The sequence below is a fragment of the Elephantulus edwardii genome, unplaced genomic scaffold (genome assembly GCF_000299155.1).
Source record: "Elephantulus edwardii isolate Elephantulus edwardi_28Jun2011 unplaced genomic scaffold, EleEdw1.0 scaffold00234, whole genome shotgun sequence".
Lineage (NCBI taxonomy): Eukaryota > Metazoa > Chordata > Mammalia > Macroscelidea > Macroscelididae > Elephantulus > Elephantulus edwardii.
The window spans coordinates 4,148,248-4,162,492 of record NW_006399984.1 but is presented as its reverse complement, the minus strand read 5'-3'; the positions used below and the strand labels follow the sequence as shown (position 1 = coordinate 4,162,492).

The window sequence follows — 14,245 nt, the reverse complement described above, 5'->3', positions numbered from 1 at the left end:
AGAGAACAAACCTGGAGAGGGTGAAAGAAACCAAGTTACTCCTTGGAAGCAAGGATTTTGAAGCTCCTTCTCACATACTTTGGGCATGTTGCCGGGAAGGACCAGTCCTTGGAGAAGGACATCATGTTTGGATTGGTGGAGGGACAGTGCAGGAGAGGGAGATTCTGGATCAGATGGATTGACCCAATAACTTGGTAATGGGGGTAGAAGTATTGGAGACAGTGAGATTGGATCAGCATAGGGCAGAGTTCAGAACGATTGTGCATTATGAGTTGCAGTTGACTTGATGGCATATAACAACTCACACAGACAAGCATTTTACTGAAAAGAGCAAGTAAGAACCTTCCTCACTGTACAACTAGCAGATTTGGTGTTGGTCCCCCACCCCCATGTTAGTGCCTTATGTTGTGGTCTCATCCCCTGTCTTGCCTTGCCCTTGCCAGCACCTTCACCCTTCTCCCCCTAAACCAACCCCTGTTAAGATTGGCCCAGGCCTCCAGTCATTTTAAATACAGAGGAGGAAGAAAAGAACAAGGTGGATGTCAGAAGAGACTGAATATTGCATTAGAGGCAAAAGAAAAGGGAAGAAATAAGGAAGTTAAAGAGATGAACAGAAGATTTCAAAGGGCAGCTTGGGAAGACAAAACAAAGTAATATAATTAAATGTGCAAAGGGTTAGAGTGAGAAAATCAAAAGGAATGAACCCACCTCAGCATTTCGCAAGCTGAAGGAACTGAAGAAAAAACTTCAAATCTTGAGTTGCAATATTTAAAAATGTTATCAGCAGAATATTGAATGATTGAGGAAGCATCAAAAGAAGATGGAAGGAGTATACAGAGTCACAGTATCAAAAAGAATTGACTGACACAGAAGAATCTCTGTGAGACGAAGACCTGGATGAGATGGATTGACACAGTGACTGTAGTAATAGGCACAAGTCTGTGTGAGACAGTGAGGTTGGCTCAGGATAGTTCAGAGTTCAGAGCTATTATTCAGAGAAGCACTATGAGTCGTAGTCATAACACAAGAACAAGAATGACCTAAGGTGGTTAAAATTTTTGCCTGTTAGGCTGGCTTTGGGCATGATCAACTATAAGGTAGGGACTGGGAGGGTGGGGTCTTGACTAGTTTGCAACCCACTGAAAGTCCTTCTTTTGTGTATTTCTTACTACCATGATTATTTACGTAAGAAAGTCAGCCAGATATAAATAAAGCTGTGCTCTGCATGCATCTCAATTTTGGAAAGTAAGAAGCTCTTTTAAGTACCTAATAGGTAATCTTGTGGCCTTGTGGCAAGAAACTTGTGATGCAATCCTGAAAACTTGCAGTTCAAGGCCACTAGCCGCTCCACGAGAGAAGGATGGGCAATCTCCTTCCGTGCGATTAACTGCCTCTGAAAACCCACCAGATGGTCAGCTATGGGTTGGTTCCAACTCTATGGTACACAACAATAGCGTTACAATCCCAGCTACTGCTCCAGTATAGGAGATGGACAAATATGGTTGAAAATGCCCTTATCTAGGGAAACTGCCCTTATTTAGGGAAGTCAGCCACCAGCACAGGTGGCCTTGTTGGAAGGTATGTGGGGAGATGGAAGCAGATGTGTAAGTTTCTTGTAGGGGATAAAGTGGGTTAATAAAGGGGCATTGCCAGAGTTTGAGGTGGTCCCACTATGGTTCTGAATCTCTTGCTTTTTTCTTTACAGCCACTGAAAGAAGAGGCCCAAGATGAACATGGAGGTGAGTTCTTTATGAAGATCTGTTTTCACAGTGTTCTCATTGTATATAATTTTGCTTTCTTTGTACAGGTATTCTCTCTCCCACAGAGCTTGAAACATCATCCAGACTTGAAAATATTTACCTTCTTGAGAAAGCACCATTCTGCCTCCCATAGTGGCTGCACCATTTTAAACTCCCACCAACAATGAATAAGGATTCCAGTTTCTCCACAACCTCGCCAGCATTTGTTGCATGCTGTTCTGTTAAACTTTGCTATTCTGACTGGGGTGAGATGATATCTCATAGTTGTTTTAATTTGCATCTCTTTTAGAGCTAGGAATTTTGAACATTTCTTCATGTGTTTGTTGGCCATCTGAATGTCTTCTTTGGTGAAGTGTCTATTCATATCCTGTGCCATTTTTTAATTGGGTTATTCACCTTTATCTTGTAGTGCTTGAGTATTTTATAAATTCTAGATATAAGTCCCTTATCTGACAAATACTTTTTCCCAGTCTGTGGCTTCCCTTTTTACCCTCTTGGAGAAGTTTTTGGATGTGCATAGGGATTTGATTCCTTGAAGGTCCCATTCATCTATTTTATCCTCTGCTGGTTGTAGATTTTTCAGGATGCTTGGAAGACTGTTTATGTTGTGGATTAGGACTTCTAGAGTTCTTCCAAGCTTTGCTTTAATGAAGTTTATAGTCCTTGGTTTTAGTCCTAGGTCCATAATCCACTTTGAGTTGGTTTTTGTGTCTGCAGTGAGGTGTGGATCTTGCTTGAGTTTTCTGCAGATAATTTTCCAATTTGTCAACACCATTTGTTAAAAAGGCTGTCATTTCCCCACTTAACTCATTTCATCTCCTTTTCAAAAATCAGTTGACCATAAGTAGATGGGCTGAATTCTGGGTTCTCAATTCTATTCCATTGATCTGTGTGTCTGTCATTGCACCAGTACTATGCTGTCTTGATCACCATGGCAGTGCAGTCGGATTTCAAATCAGAGTGAGATGCCTCCAACATTGTTACTATTTTGTAAAAATTTTATTTTATTAATTTTAATGAACATTTACAGAGATTTTGTATTTCCATTCATTCATTGTTGCGTTTTTCTCCCTGCCCACCTCTCCCCCCTATTTTGCTCTTCTCTTTGAAAAGTAAAATTCCTTCATTGGTATAGAATTGCCACCCCACCCCCCCAGTACACTCCACTATGCAGCCTTCATTCTGGACTCTTGTCATAACCATAATACCCAATCATATAATAATATTGCATGAGTTCCTTGCTTCTGTTTTTAAGGAGTGCTTTGCTTATTTGGGGCTTCTTTCCATTCCAAATGAAACTGGAGTTTGCCTTGTCCATTTCATTGATGAATGGAATTGGTATTTGCATTGGGATTGCATTGAACGTGTAAATTGCCTTTGAAATACCACCTGACCCAGCAGTTCCACTACTTGGAATATACCCCAAAGAAACCATAACTGCCACCCAAGCAGATATATGCACGCCCATGTTTATCACGGCTTTGTTCACAATAGCAAAAAGTTGGAAACAACCTAAGTGCCCATCAAAAAACGAATGGATAGAGAAGCTGTGGTATATTCACACAATGGAATACTACACTGCATTGAAAAACAAGGAGCTCATGAAATATTATTCAAAATGGATGATACTGGAGAACATTATGCTAAGTGAAATATCTCAGTCATAAAAGGACAAATACTGCATAGTGTCACTGTTGTAAAATAGGACTGACATAGGGATTCGCAGGGGAGACTGAGAAAATGGGATAAATTGGGGGGATGAGGGGAATTGTATACCAATGAAGGAATTTTTTTTCTTTTTCTTTTCAAAGAGAGGAGCGAACTGGTGGGGAGCGGTGGGCAGGGAGAAAAGTGCATCAATGAATGAATGGAAATCCAAAATCTCTGTAAATGTTTATTAACATGAATAAAAATTTAAAAAAGAAGGTGGGATAAATTATGTATGCAACATTGAAACAGATGAAAGAACTGTTTAAAAGGTATATATGATTAGGTATTTTTGTCATGACATGAGTCCAGAACAAAGGCTGCATAGTGAAATGGACTTGGGCAGAGGGATTGTATAACAATGAAAGAATTTTTCTTTTACTTTTCAAAGAGAAGAATGAACTGGAGGGGAGGGGTGGGCAGGGAGAAAATTGCAACAATGAATGAATGGAAATAAAAAATATTTGTAAATTTTCATTAAAATTAATAATGATAATAAATTTAAAAAAAAATGAAATATTTTCCTTCAAGTTGCTACTGCCTTTGTTGCTCTGGTGGTATGAGAGGAACTCGTCTGCTGCAAGTTCTTATCTATGAAATTGAATTAGATTGGAACTCACCCACTGTAGTTAATTGTGAAACAACACTGGGACTGGAGTGGGGTGTGAGCTGGAAACTTTGCCTGGTCTTATACTGGAGTCACTTCACTCTGCTTACGATGACTTTTCTCTGAATGTCTCATTAGCATCTCTCACTTTCACTTGTAAGATTAACTTACTGGTCCCTTTGCTTTTTTCCTGACATATCAACCCTTCTTCTTTTTACTCTCTTTCTTGTCCACCCTGTACTTCAATTGCCATTGTGCAGATGGTCTCAACTTTGTGTCCCTTCCTGTTGGTGCACCATGGCACATCCACAGGGTTTGGACAAAAGGCACAGGTTCATCCATGCTACACCTTGCAAAGGTCTCAAACCTTCATCTGGGCTTTCTGCTACCAGGCCCCAATAGAACCCTAGGCAGCCCTCTTTCTAGTTGTCTTCTGCAAGAGTTTTAAGTCATCACTCTTTCCAAGTTCTGCACTATTCTTGTCTCCCTCTCTCTTAGCTCTGGAACACTTCTTGCTTTATGTAAAAAAAAAGTTGGGGACAAATTAATATCTCCTTTGATTCCTATCTTCTCATTGATCTGGTCCCTCTAGTCACTGTGGAAGAGATGTTCATCTGTTCAAGCACTCTGGGCTGAAAGTACAGGCACATCCAACTCAAATGTGGCTTTTGTTGGAGAGGATGAGCTTCAGGGCTCCAGCAGCTCAATGATTGTATCAAGGACCCTAGATTTCTTTATCTCTCTGCTTTTCATTCATATGTTGGCCACATTCTAGGGGCAGTATGCGTTGTGGTTTCCAAGTGACTCATACTTCATTGTTCACATTTAACAGGAGAACACTCTCCCAGAAGAATGGGAGACTTCACTTCTTGATTATCCACAAAATGCTTTATTCTCCATTGCAACTACATGGTCATTCCTGGACTTGGTACTTTGTCAATCAAGCGAGATTTATCTGACCATAGACTAAACAGCTTCTCTGAGGTGCCTGGGCTAGACATGGAAGCAAGAAGAGGAAATAAATGATGGGGAAGTAGAAGGTGTACCCTTCTTTCTGTTCCATTCTGGAGTGCAAATATTTCTGCCTGCTTAGACCTTGCTCTGCCTCCTTAATTATCAGTAGCTTCTGCATTGTTAAATTTATATCTGCTATTTCTCAGCAATATTTTAAAATACTTTAAATTTTGCCTTTTTTTTCCGAACAAAACACTTCCCTCTTTGGTATTACTGGTACTCTAGGGACACTAGTTAAAGCACTCAGCTGCCAACCAAAAGACTGATGGTTCAAACCTACCACCTCCTCTGCAGGAGAATGATAAAACTGTCTGCTTTGGTGCAGTTACAGCCTTAAAGACCCTCTGGACATTTCCTCTTTGTTATACATGGCCACTATGAGTTGAATTCATCTTGATGGCAATAGTTTGGTTTTGGGTTTTTGGTTGTTTGTTTTTTCTTTTTAACATTACCCTATATTCTCCTCTTTAGTAGATTGTTAAGTGTCATTGTACAGCAGAAATGAGTTTAACAATGTAGTTAAAGATAATTAAGGAGACAAAGCAAGATCTGAGAAGGCCGTGACCCTCTGAGCAACAGATCTAAATACTATCCTGCCCTGTGCCTACCTCACAATCTCTGATACACTCAGCCCATTTCTGCAGTCACTGTGTCAATCCACCTGATTGAGACCATTCCTCCTTTTTGCCATCCCTCTACCTTCCCTAGCATGGTGTCCCTTTCCACTGACTACCTCCCCTAGCACCATGCCCAAAGTATGTGAGACACAGATTTATCATTTCTGCCTCCAACAATCACTCTGGCTGCATCTTCTCCAAGACATATCTATTTATTCTTTTGGCAGTTCATGAGATATTCAGTACTCTTCTGCAACACCACAATTCAAAGGCATCATTTCTTTGGTCATCCTTATGCATTGTCTAGCTCTCAGCAGCATAGCAAGAGATTGAAAAAAACACATAGTCTGTATCAGACATGCCTTGGTCCTCAAACTAATAACATCATTGCACCTCAATTATTTGGAAAGGTCCCTGACTGCAGACTTTCCCAGTGCAATACGCCTCCTGATTTCTTGACCGCTGGCACTGAGTGGATCCAAAAGAGATGAAGTTGTTCACGGTCTTAATCCTTTCTCCATTCATCATGATGTTGCCTGTTGGTCCAGTGGTGAGAATTTTTGTCTTCCTGATGTTGATATGTAATCCATATTGAAGGCTGCAGTGTTTGATCTTCTGCAACAGGTGTTTTAAGTCCTCCTCACTTTAAGCAAGAAAGGTTGAGTCATCTGTATAATAAAGATTATTGATGAGTCTTCCTTCAATCTTGAATCCACATTCTTGTTCAGAGTCCAGATTCTTGAATAATATGCTCAGCATACAAATTGAATAGGTATGAAGAAAGGGGGGAGGAGATGGGACTGCTGGCTGAGGCCTGGAACCGCACTCCGGGACTTTGGCTGTTTTGCTGCATATCATGGCATTTCTGATATGCGCATGAGAAAGGTTTTTGGGGCAGTGTTTGATGTGTATTGCTGCTCTTTTCCTCTCAAGGTGTCCTTGAGCCTTTGTCTAGGGTGGAAGTCTGCTCAAAGACGTTGCCTTTAAAACCCTGCAGGGGGAGGTATGGGACTGCTGGCTAGGGTCTGGAACCCCACTCTGGAATTTGGTTGTTCTACTGCATCTGATGGCAGTTCCTGATGAGAAAGGTTTTGGGGCCTGTGGCCCTCAGGCCAAATTTGTTAATTTTCTAGTGAATATTCCTTAAATGAAACAGCAATCTTTTGTCTATTTGCTGAACCGAACAACTTGGTGTTGCTGTTATTCTGCATACTGTTCCATAATCTTGTCAAATGCCATAATGGTTACCCATTATATACAATGTTTGGATGAGCTTCCAGATTGATCTATGCTGGGAAGCAGGAGTGCCATTCACTTCCTAAATTAGATGCATGTGGAGACTCTACAGACTCTCTAAACTCTATAAATGTGCAGAAATTATGTTAGTTATAGAGCAGAGTTCTGTACAGAAAGGATGTTAGTTATAGAACAGAGTTCAGGTCTTTTGTACAAAACTTTCTCTCAGTTGTATTCGACTTGATGACACTTAAACACTGCTAAATGAAACTAGTGCTGTTTATATCTGGAAGAACACTCTTCCACTTTGTAAATCACTTTTGGTAATGTGCAGTATGAAGTAAGCTGTGTTGCTGTGATCCTGAACCTTGTACCATTCGGGTATCAAATACCAGAATGGCTTCCCAATGTGGACAGTGTTTGGTGGAGCACCCAAATGTAAAACAGGTTTGGAAGCAAGAGTGGCTTTCCCTTCCTAAACCACATGCCTCTGGAAACTCTATGAATTTGGAATTGATGATTGTTATGGGAAGACATTAGGTCTTATGTTCACAGAGTCTCTCTGAGTTGCACTTGACTTGACGGCAATCAACAACAACAACAACATGGAGAAAAGATGCAACTCTGACACACACCTTTTGAAATTTTAAACAAAACCAATGACTAGGGATGATAGAAGGAGAATTGATGCCTTTGAGCTGTGATGCTGGGGAAGTGTATTGCCTGCAACTCATAGCAACCCTATGTACAACAGCCCTAAACCCTGCTCTGTCCTGTGCCAGTCTCACTGTCTCCGACACACCCACCCGCATTACTCCAGTCACTGAATCAATCCACCTCATAGAGGGTTTTCCTCTCCTGCACTGTCCCTCCACCTTCCCATGCATGAAATCTCTCTCCAAGGACTGGTCCCTCCTTGCAACATGTCCAAAGTATGTCAGAAGAAGCTTCAGACTCCTTGCCTCTAAAGAGCAGCCTTGTTTAACCCTCTCCAAGAAGAACCTGTTAATTTTCTTAGCAGTCCATGGTATATTCAATACTCTTCTCCAGCACCTCAGCTCAAAGGTATCAATTCTACTTCTATCCTCCCTAGTCATTATCTAGTTCTCTGATGCATAGCAAGTGATTGCAAAGACCATGGCCTGTATCAGGCACACCTTAGTCTCCAGAGACTAAGACACCATTAGACTAAGACACTTAGACACCATTACTGTAGGTGTACCATAATTATTTAACCAACCTACTCTTTTAACTCTTAGGCATTTCTAATGTAGCAGTAAGGTCATTTCACTCATACAGCTGTATAGGATATATTTTTAGAAACAGATTTACAGAGGTAAAGATGACTATTGGCAGTTTAAATTGTTAGGTTTCTGGATTTTTCTTGCAAAACATCTGTGACTATTTGCGCTTTCTACAGCACTATTTCTATAGCTTTACCAGGAGTATGTACAGAGTTCTAATAATATGGCCTACCAGTTAAATATATTTCAGTATAAAACCCTTCACAAAGGACAAGGAAGGATATTATACAGTATTTGAAGGCTTAATAGAACAAGAGGACATAAACATAATTCATTTCTATCCACCAAATGATAGACCTACAAAACAAATGTTAACAGAGCTAAAAAAAGAAATACAAAATACCATTATAGTAGTGGGAGATTTCAATACAAGGCTCTGGGTTCTATTGGGCTGGCTAGATGCCTCTTGCTGGGAACCAATGAGAACCTGAAGTATGGGTGGACCTGTGACCTTTGAAAATCCGTTTGGCTTCAGAGGTGCTCTCTTTCTCTGTTAGTATAGAAAGGCTCTGGGTCCTATTGGGCTGTATGGACACCACTTGCTGGGAACTAATGAGCAACTTAAGCATCAGCATACCTGCTGCCTTTGAAAAGTTGTGTGGTTTCAGAGGTGTGCTCTTTCTCTGTTGGTATTTAACGTTCCTGGGTCCTAATGGGCTGGCTATATGCCTCTTACTGGGAACCAGTGAGAACCTGAAGCATGGGCAGACCTGTGGCCTTTGAAAATTCATGTGGCTTCAGAGGTGTGCTCTTTCTCTGTTGATATGGAAAGTCCCTGGGTTCTATTGGGCTGGCTGGATGCTTCTTGCTGGGAACCAATGAGAACCGGCATCATGGGCTGGCCTGCGACCTTTGAAAATTCATTTGGGCCCAAGGGTCTGAGGCTTTTGGGCCTGGTTTTAATTGTTTTTGGTCAAACGTTCTTCTAAGTGGCATAGCACTGGTCTGTCAGTTTGTTGTACAGAAGTAACTCATGGTTGCTGTGGTGCTGAATATTGTGACACTGATATGCAATAATGGTTACCAATGGTGGACAGTGGTTGGTGGAGCTCTCTAATTAAACAAGCTTGGAAGCAGGAGTGGCATCTACTTCCAAAATAGCTTGCTTCTGGAAACTTTATTAATTTGGAGAAACCATGAATATTATGTAGTTGTTCAGGTCTTTTGTTCATAGGGTTGCTATGAGTTGTTTAGGACTTGGCAGAACTTAACAACAGCAACTCTCAAGAAAAGACTACAGAAAGAAACTCCACAAAGATGCTGAAGAATTAAACCGCACACACAACCTACTCAATCTCATAGATATACACAAGCTAATGCACTCCCCTCACAAAGATCAGTATACACTCTTCTCCAGCATGAAAGGGACATTTTTGAGAATAGAGCATATTTATGTAACAAAATAAGCATCAATAAATTAAAAAAATCCTAGAAATAATACAAAAAATTTTCTCAGACCATGAAGCTACAAAATTAGAAATCAATAACAAGAGGATAAAAGAGAAAAAACTATATATTTGGAAGCCGAATAACACCATGCTTGAACATGAGTGGGTAATAGAGGAAATAAAAAAGTAAATTAAAAAATGTCTTGAAACAAATGACAATGACAACACAACTTACCAAAAGTTCTGAGGAACAACCAAAACAGTAATCAGAGGTGAATTTATACCAATAAGCAAACACATCAAAAGGGAAGGAAATATGATAATTAATTCTATAACCCAGCATCTAAAAATAATTGAAAAATGACAGTAAGAAAACCCATCAGCCTGTATAAAAAATAAAATTCTGAGATTCCAAGATGGCCGCAGTGGAGAGTGCAGTGTAAAGAGCCAGAGTAGGAGCAAGTTGCATAGACAGGCCACTAGAGAGACCTTCACACTGCACGGTGACCAACTGACATGGTGTGATGTGGACAGTAGGAATTTGAATCCGAACTTTTGCTGGAACAATTAGCTTCAGGGGATGCAGGAACATAGAGCAGTGCCTCAGGCCACACTGCAGAACCAGCCAAAGCCAGAAGCCACCAGCTGAGCTGCTGTGTGACCCATTCAACAGGAGAAAGGTTAGCGGGAAATTGCCTGAGTTCTCTTAAGCCCTACTAAGACCGTGTGGATCTCTTGGAATTTGACTGAATTTTCTTGTGCCCCCACTGAATGCCCACAATCAGGCAGGCCAGTAGGAATTTGACTGAGTTTTCCTGGGCACTGCCAGTTGCCTGGGAGAGCACCCAAAAGCAAGCCTGCTGGTGGGAATTTGGCTGAGTTCTCATGGGCCACTCCAACTGTCCAGGAATGGGCGGGCCTGTGGGAATTTATCTGAGTTTTCTTGGGCACCATCAACTGCCTGGGTGAGCGCCCAAGACTGAGTGGGCTAGTGGGAATTTCACTGAACTTTTGTGGACACCACAGACCAGCCAGAGGCAAGTGGGTTGGTGGGAGTTTGACTGAGTTTTCTCTGGTCCCTCTGGACCCAGGGCTGTGCTGGGGGAGGAGCCGCTGTGCGAGGGCACCTGACTTAGGGCTGCTGGGCATGGTGTGAGAGCCACTGGGTGAGAGACTGGCAGCTGGAATTTGAGTAGGGACACCACTTCATGAGCACACCCAGGCAGCTGAGGTCTGAGTGAGATCCTGCAAGTGGTTGACCAGCTCCTGTGGTCGCCTTGCCAACCCTTACCTGCCCCACTCCTATTTAGGTCCACATATGTGTCTAAACATCCAGTCAATCAACTTGCATTTAATCTAAAGCACCTTGATCTGAATTACCTACAAGAGGCTGCTCTTTTAGGCTCTTACAGGCTCTGAACCGAATTTTCTCTTGAGTCAGAAGTTCAGAGAAAAACACAGGTGGGGTAGCTGCCCAATTGATTTCTAGAAAATTGTCTTCAGATCAAGAACATATCAATGTCTCGAAGAAAGCAAGCTATCCACACACTACACAAGCACAAAGCAAGATATCACCCCTAAAAGGTGACACAATATCAATGGATTTTCTGAGACCAGAAAGTCTGATGTATCTTGCTGACACAGAATTTAAAAGAACAATGATTGAATATTTTCAGTGGTTAAAAGACAAACTTGAGGAATTGCACAATACTGCAAGCATCTGTAGGACCTCAGAAAAACAATCCAGAACAATGCATATAAAACAAATGAGGCATTGGTGGCACTGGAAAAACAAGAAACCACAATCCAAAATATGAGGTCCAATGTTTCAGATGCTGTCAAAATGATGGAGGACACATAGGCAGAGTTGAAGAGGTGGAACACAGAACCAGTGAAATAGAAGATAAAATTGTCACCACTGATCTGCTAGAGCAAAAAGCAGAATCAAAAAAGGAAGGAAAGAGAAGAAAACTTAAGAGTAATGTAGGACACCATCAAGAGAGATAACATGTGCATCATTGGAATTCCAGAATATGAAAAAGCAAGTAAAGGCACAGAAAAAGTTGTGAAAAATTACTAGAGGAAAACTTCCCAGGCATAATGAAGAATGAGAGAATATATATTCAAGAAGCTGAGCAAACAACATATAGAATAGACCCCAAAAGGAAACCACCAAGGCATATCATAGTTAATGTCAGAACCAAAGCTAAGGAGAAAATCGTGAAAACAGCAAGGGAGAAACAAAGAGTAACCTGTAAGGAAGAGCAGAAAACATTAAGTGCTGATTCCTCAGCAGAAACCATGCAAGCAAGAAGAGAGTGGAAGGACATATATCAAACACTCAAAGAACACAATTGTCGACCACAAATACTGTACCCCCAAAAAATGATCCATTAAATATGAAGAAGAGATCAAGATATTCCCAGAAAAAGAGAACCTAAGAGAGTTTGTAAAAACAAGACCAGCATTGCAGGAAAATCTCTTAACAGAGGTACCACAGAGAGCAACATGGACCAAAGTAACTAGCAACACCACCAAAAAGAACTAAAAAAAATGATAGCAATGAAACCCTGCCTTTCAGTAATCACATTGAAGTGAATGGTTTGAATGAACCACTGAAGAGAAGAGTAGCAGATTGGATAAAAAACCAATATACATCAATATACTTTCTTCAAGAGACACACCTGAAAAATGAAGATAAACAAAGACTAAAAATCAAAGGATAGGGAAAAATATACCAAGCAAATGGCGAACAGAAAAAAGCAGGAGTTAATATCTGATAAAATAAATTTGAATGCAAAAACTATCACAAAGGACAAGGAAGGTCACTACATAATGCTTAAAGGGTTAATAGAACAAGAGGACATAACAATAATAAATATCTACGCACCAAATGAAAGACCTGCAAAATAAATAAAACAGACATTAACAAAACTGTAAAAGGAAATAGACAATGCTACTATAGTAATTGAATAATATCAATGCAGAGAGAGAGATCAGCTGGCCCAGTGGACAGAAAGTGACGCTACCAAGCCAAAGGTGGGTGACTTTTAATCTACGGCCCTCAGGCCTGTCTTTCATTGTTTTTGTTCAGACATTCCTCTAGGTCGTATAGCCCTGGTGTACAAGTTGCCGTACCGTGGTCACTTGTGGTTGCTGTGAGGCTGAACACTGTGACACTGATGTGTCAAATGTGTTAATGGTTGGCTACCTAATGTGGACAGAAAGTGGGGTGGAGCTCCCCGATTAAAACTTGGAAGGAGGAGTGGCATCTACTTCCATCATAGCTTGCCTCCACAAATACTATGAACCTGGAGAGAGGATGAAAGGCACCCAAGCGTCCAGGACTCTCCTTCATAGGGTTGCTATGAGTTGCCTGCAACTCAATGGCACTTAACAACAACAACTATAGTAGCTGAAGACTCCAGTCACCACTATCAAGAAAAGATAGAAAGAAAACTCAACAAAGATGCTCAAGAATTAAACCACACAATAAACCAACTCCACCTCATAGATATTTATAGGCCAAAAGCACAGTATAACTTCTTTTCCAGTGTGCGTGGAACATTCTCCAGATTAGATTGCATTTTAGGTAACAAGGCAAGCGCTAATAAATTAAAAAAAAACACATAGAAATACTACAAAGCATCTTCTCAGACCACAACGCTACAAAATTAGAAATTAATAACAAGAGGATAAAGGAGACAAAACTATACATTTGGAAGCTGAACAACACCTTGCTTGAACATGAGTGGGGACTAGGAGAAATAAAAAAATGAAATTAAAAAGTTTTTTGAGGCTGAGGACTTGGCAGCTTAATATCTGGGAACAGCCAGATGGGAGAACTCTGCCACCAGACGGGGCTCTGCCGCGAGAGGGGCCGGGAAGAGACCTGGGAAGAGCAACAGCCAGCCACCCACCACGGAACTCCAGAGGAGCGAAGACCGTGAGACCCCAGAGGAGCGAAGACTACCAGACACTGTGTGACCCCCCTGCAGCCCACACATGTGTGACCCCCAGTGCACAGGGTGCTGCTACATAAACCCCCCAGCAGCTCCCAAGCCCCACCCCCACCTCTTGGTGATAGTGTCCAACCCCTGCGCTCCTTGTCCCCTATTCCCTTGCTTTCCTCCCCTTCCCCCGCCCCCCCTTGCAGCTCCACAACCACGCACCTCAGCCCCCACCACAGCCCTGTGACCTCAGGGCACCACTTTGGATCCAGCCATCACCCGGAGCTATCAGCCAAGCTGTTGTGGAACTAACCTGGTACGAGAAAGGCTGGTAGTCTTATCTGTAGGATCTTAACTGTTACCAATTCTACATAAATTATTTCAGAAAATAGAAGAAGATGGAACCCTTCCACATTCGTTCTATGAAGCAAACATATCTTTGATACCAAAGCCAGGAAAAGACACCACCAAAATAGAAAACTATAGGCCAATATCTCTCATGGACATTGATGAAAAATCCTGAATAAAATACTGGCAAATAGAATCCAGAGATACATAAAAAAAAAAAAAGAATTCACCATGACCAAGTGGGATTCATAACAGGTATGCAAGGATGGTTCAACATAAGGAAAACAATTAATGTAATTCATCACATTAACAAG

General features: G+C 41.3%; 1 protein-coding gene across 1 annotated transcript in view; it reads left to right on the top strand.

Annotated features, from left to right (window-relative positions):
* Nucleotides 1-1,727: 1,727 nt before the first annotated feature.
* BLVRA (biliverdin reductase A) overlaps nt 1,728-14,245 on the top strand; it is a 158,619-nt gene continuing 146,101 nt past the window's right edge. The window contains exon 1 of the mRNA XM_006898600.1: nt 1,728-1,739. Within this exon, the coding sequence (XP_006898662.1) occupies nt 1,728-1,739 (12 nt within the window). The remainder of the gene's footprint in view (nt 1,740-14,245) is intronic.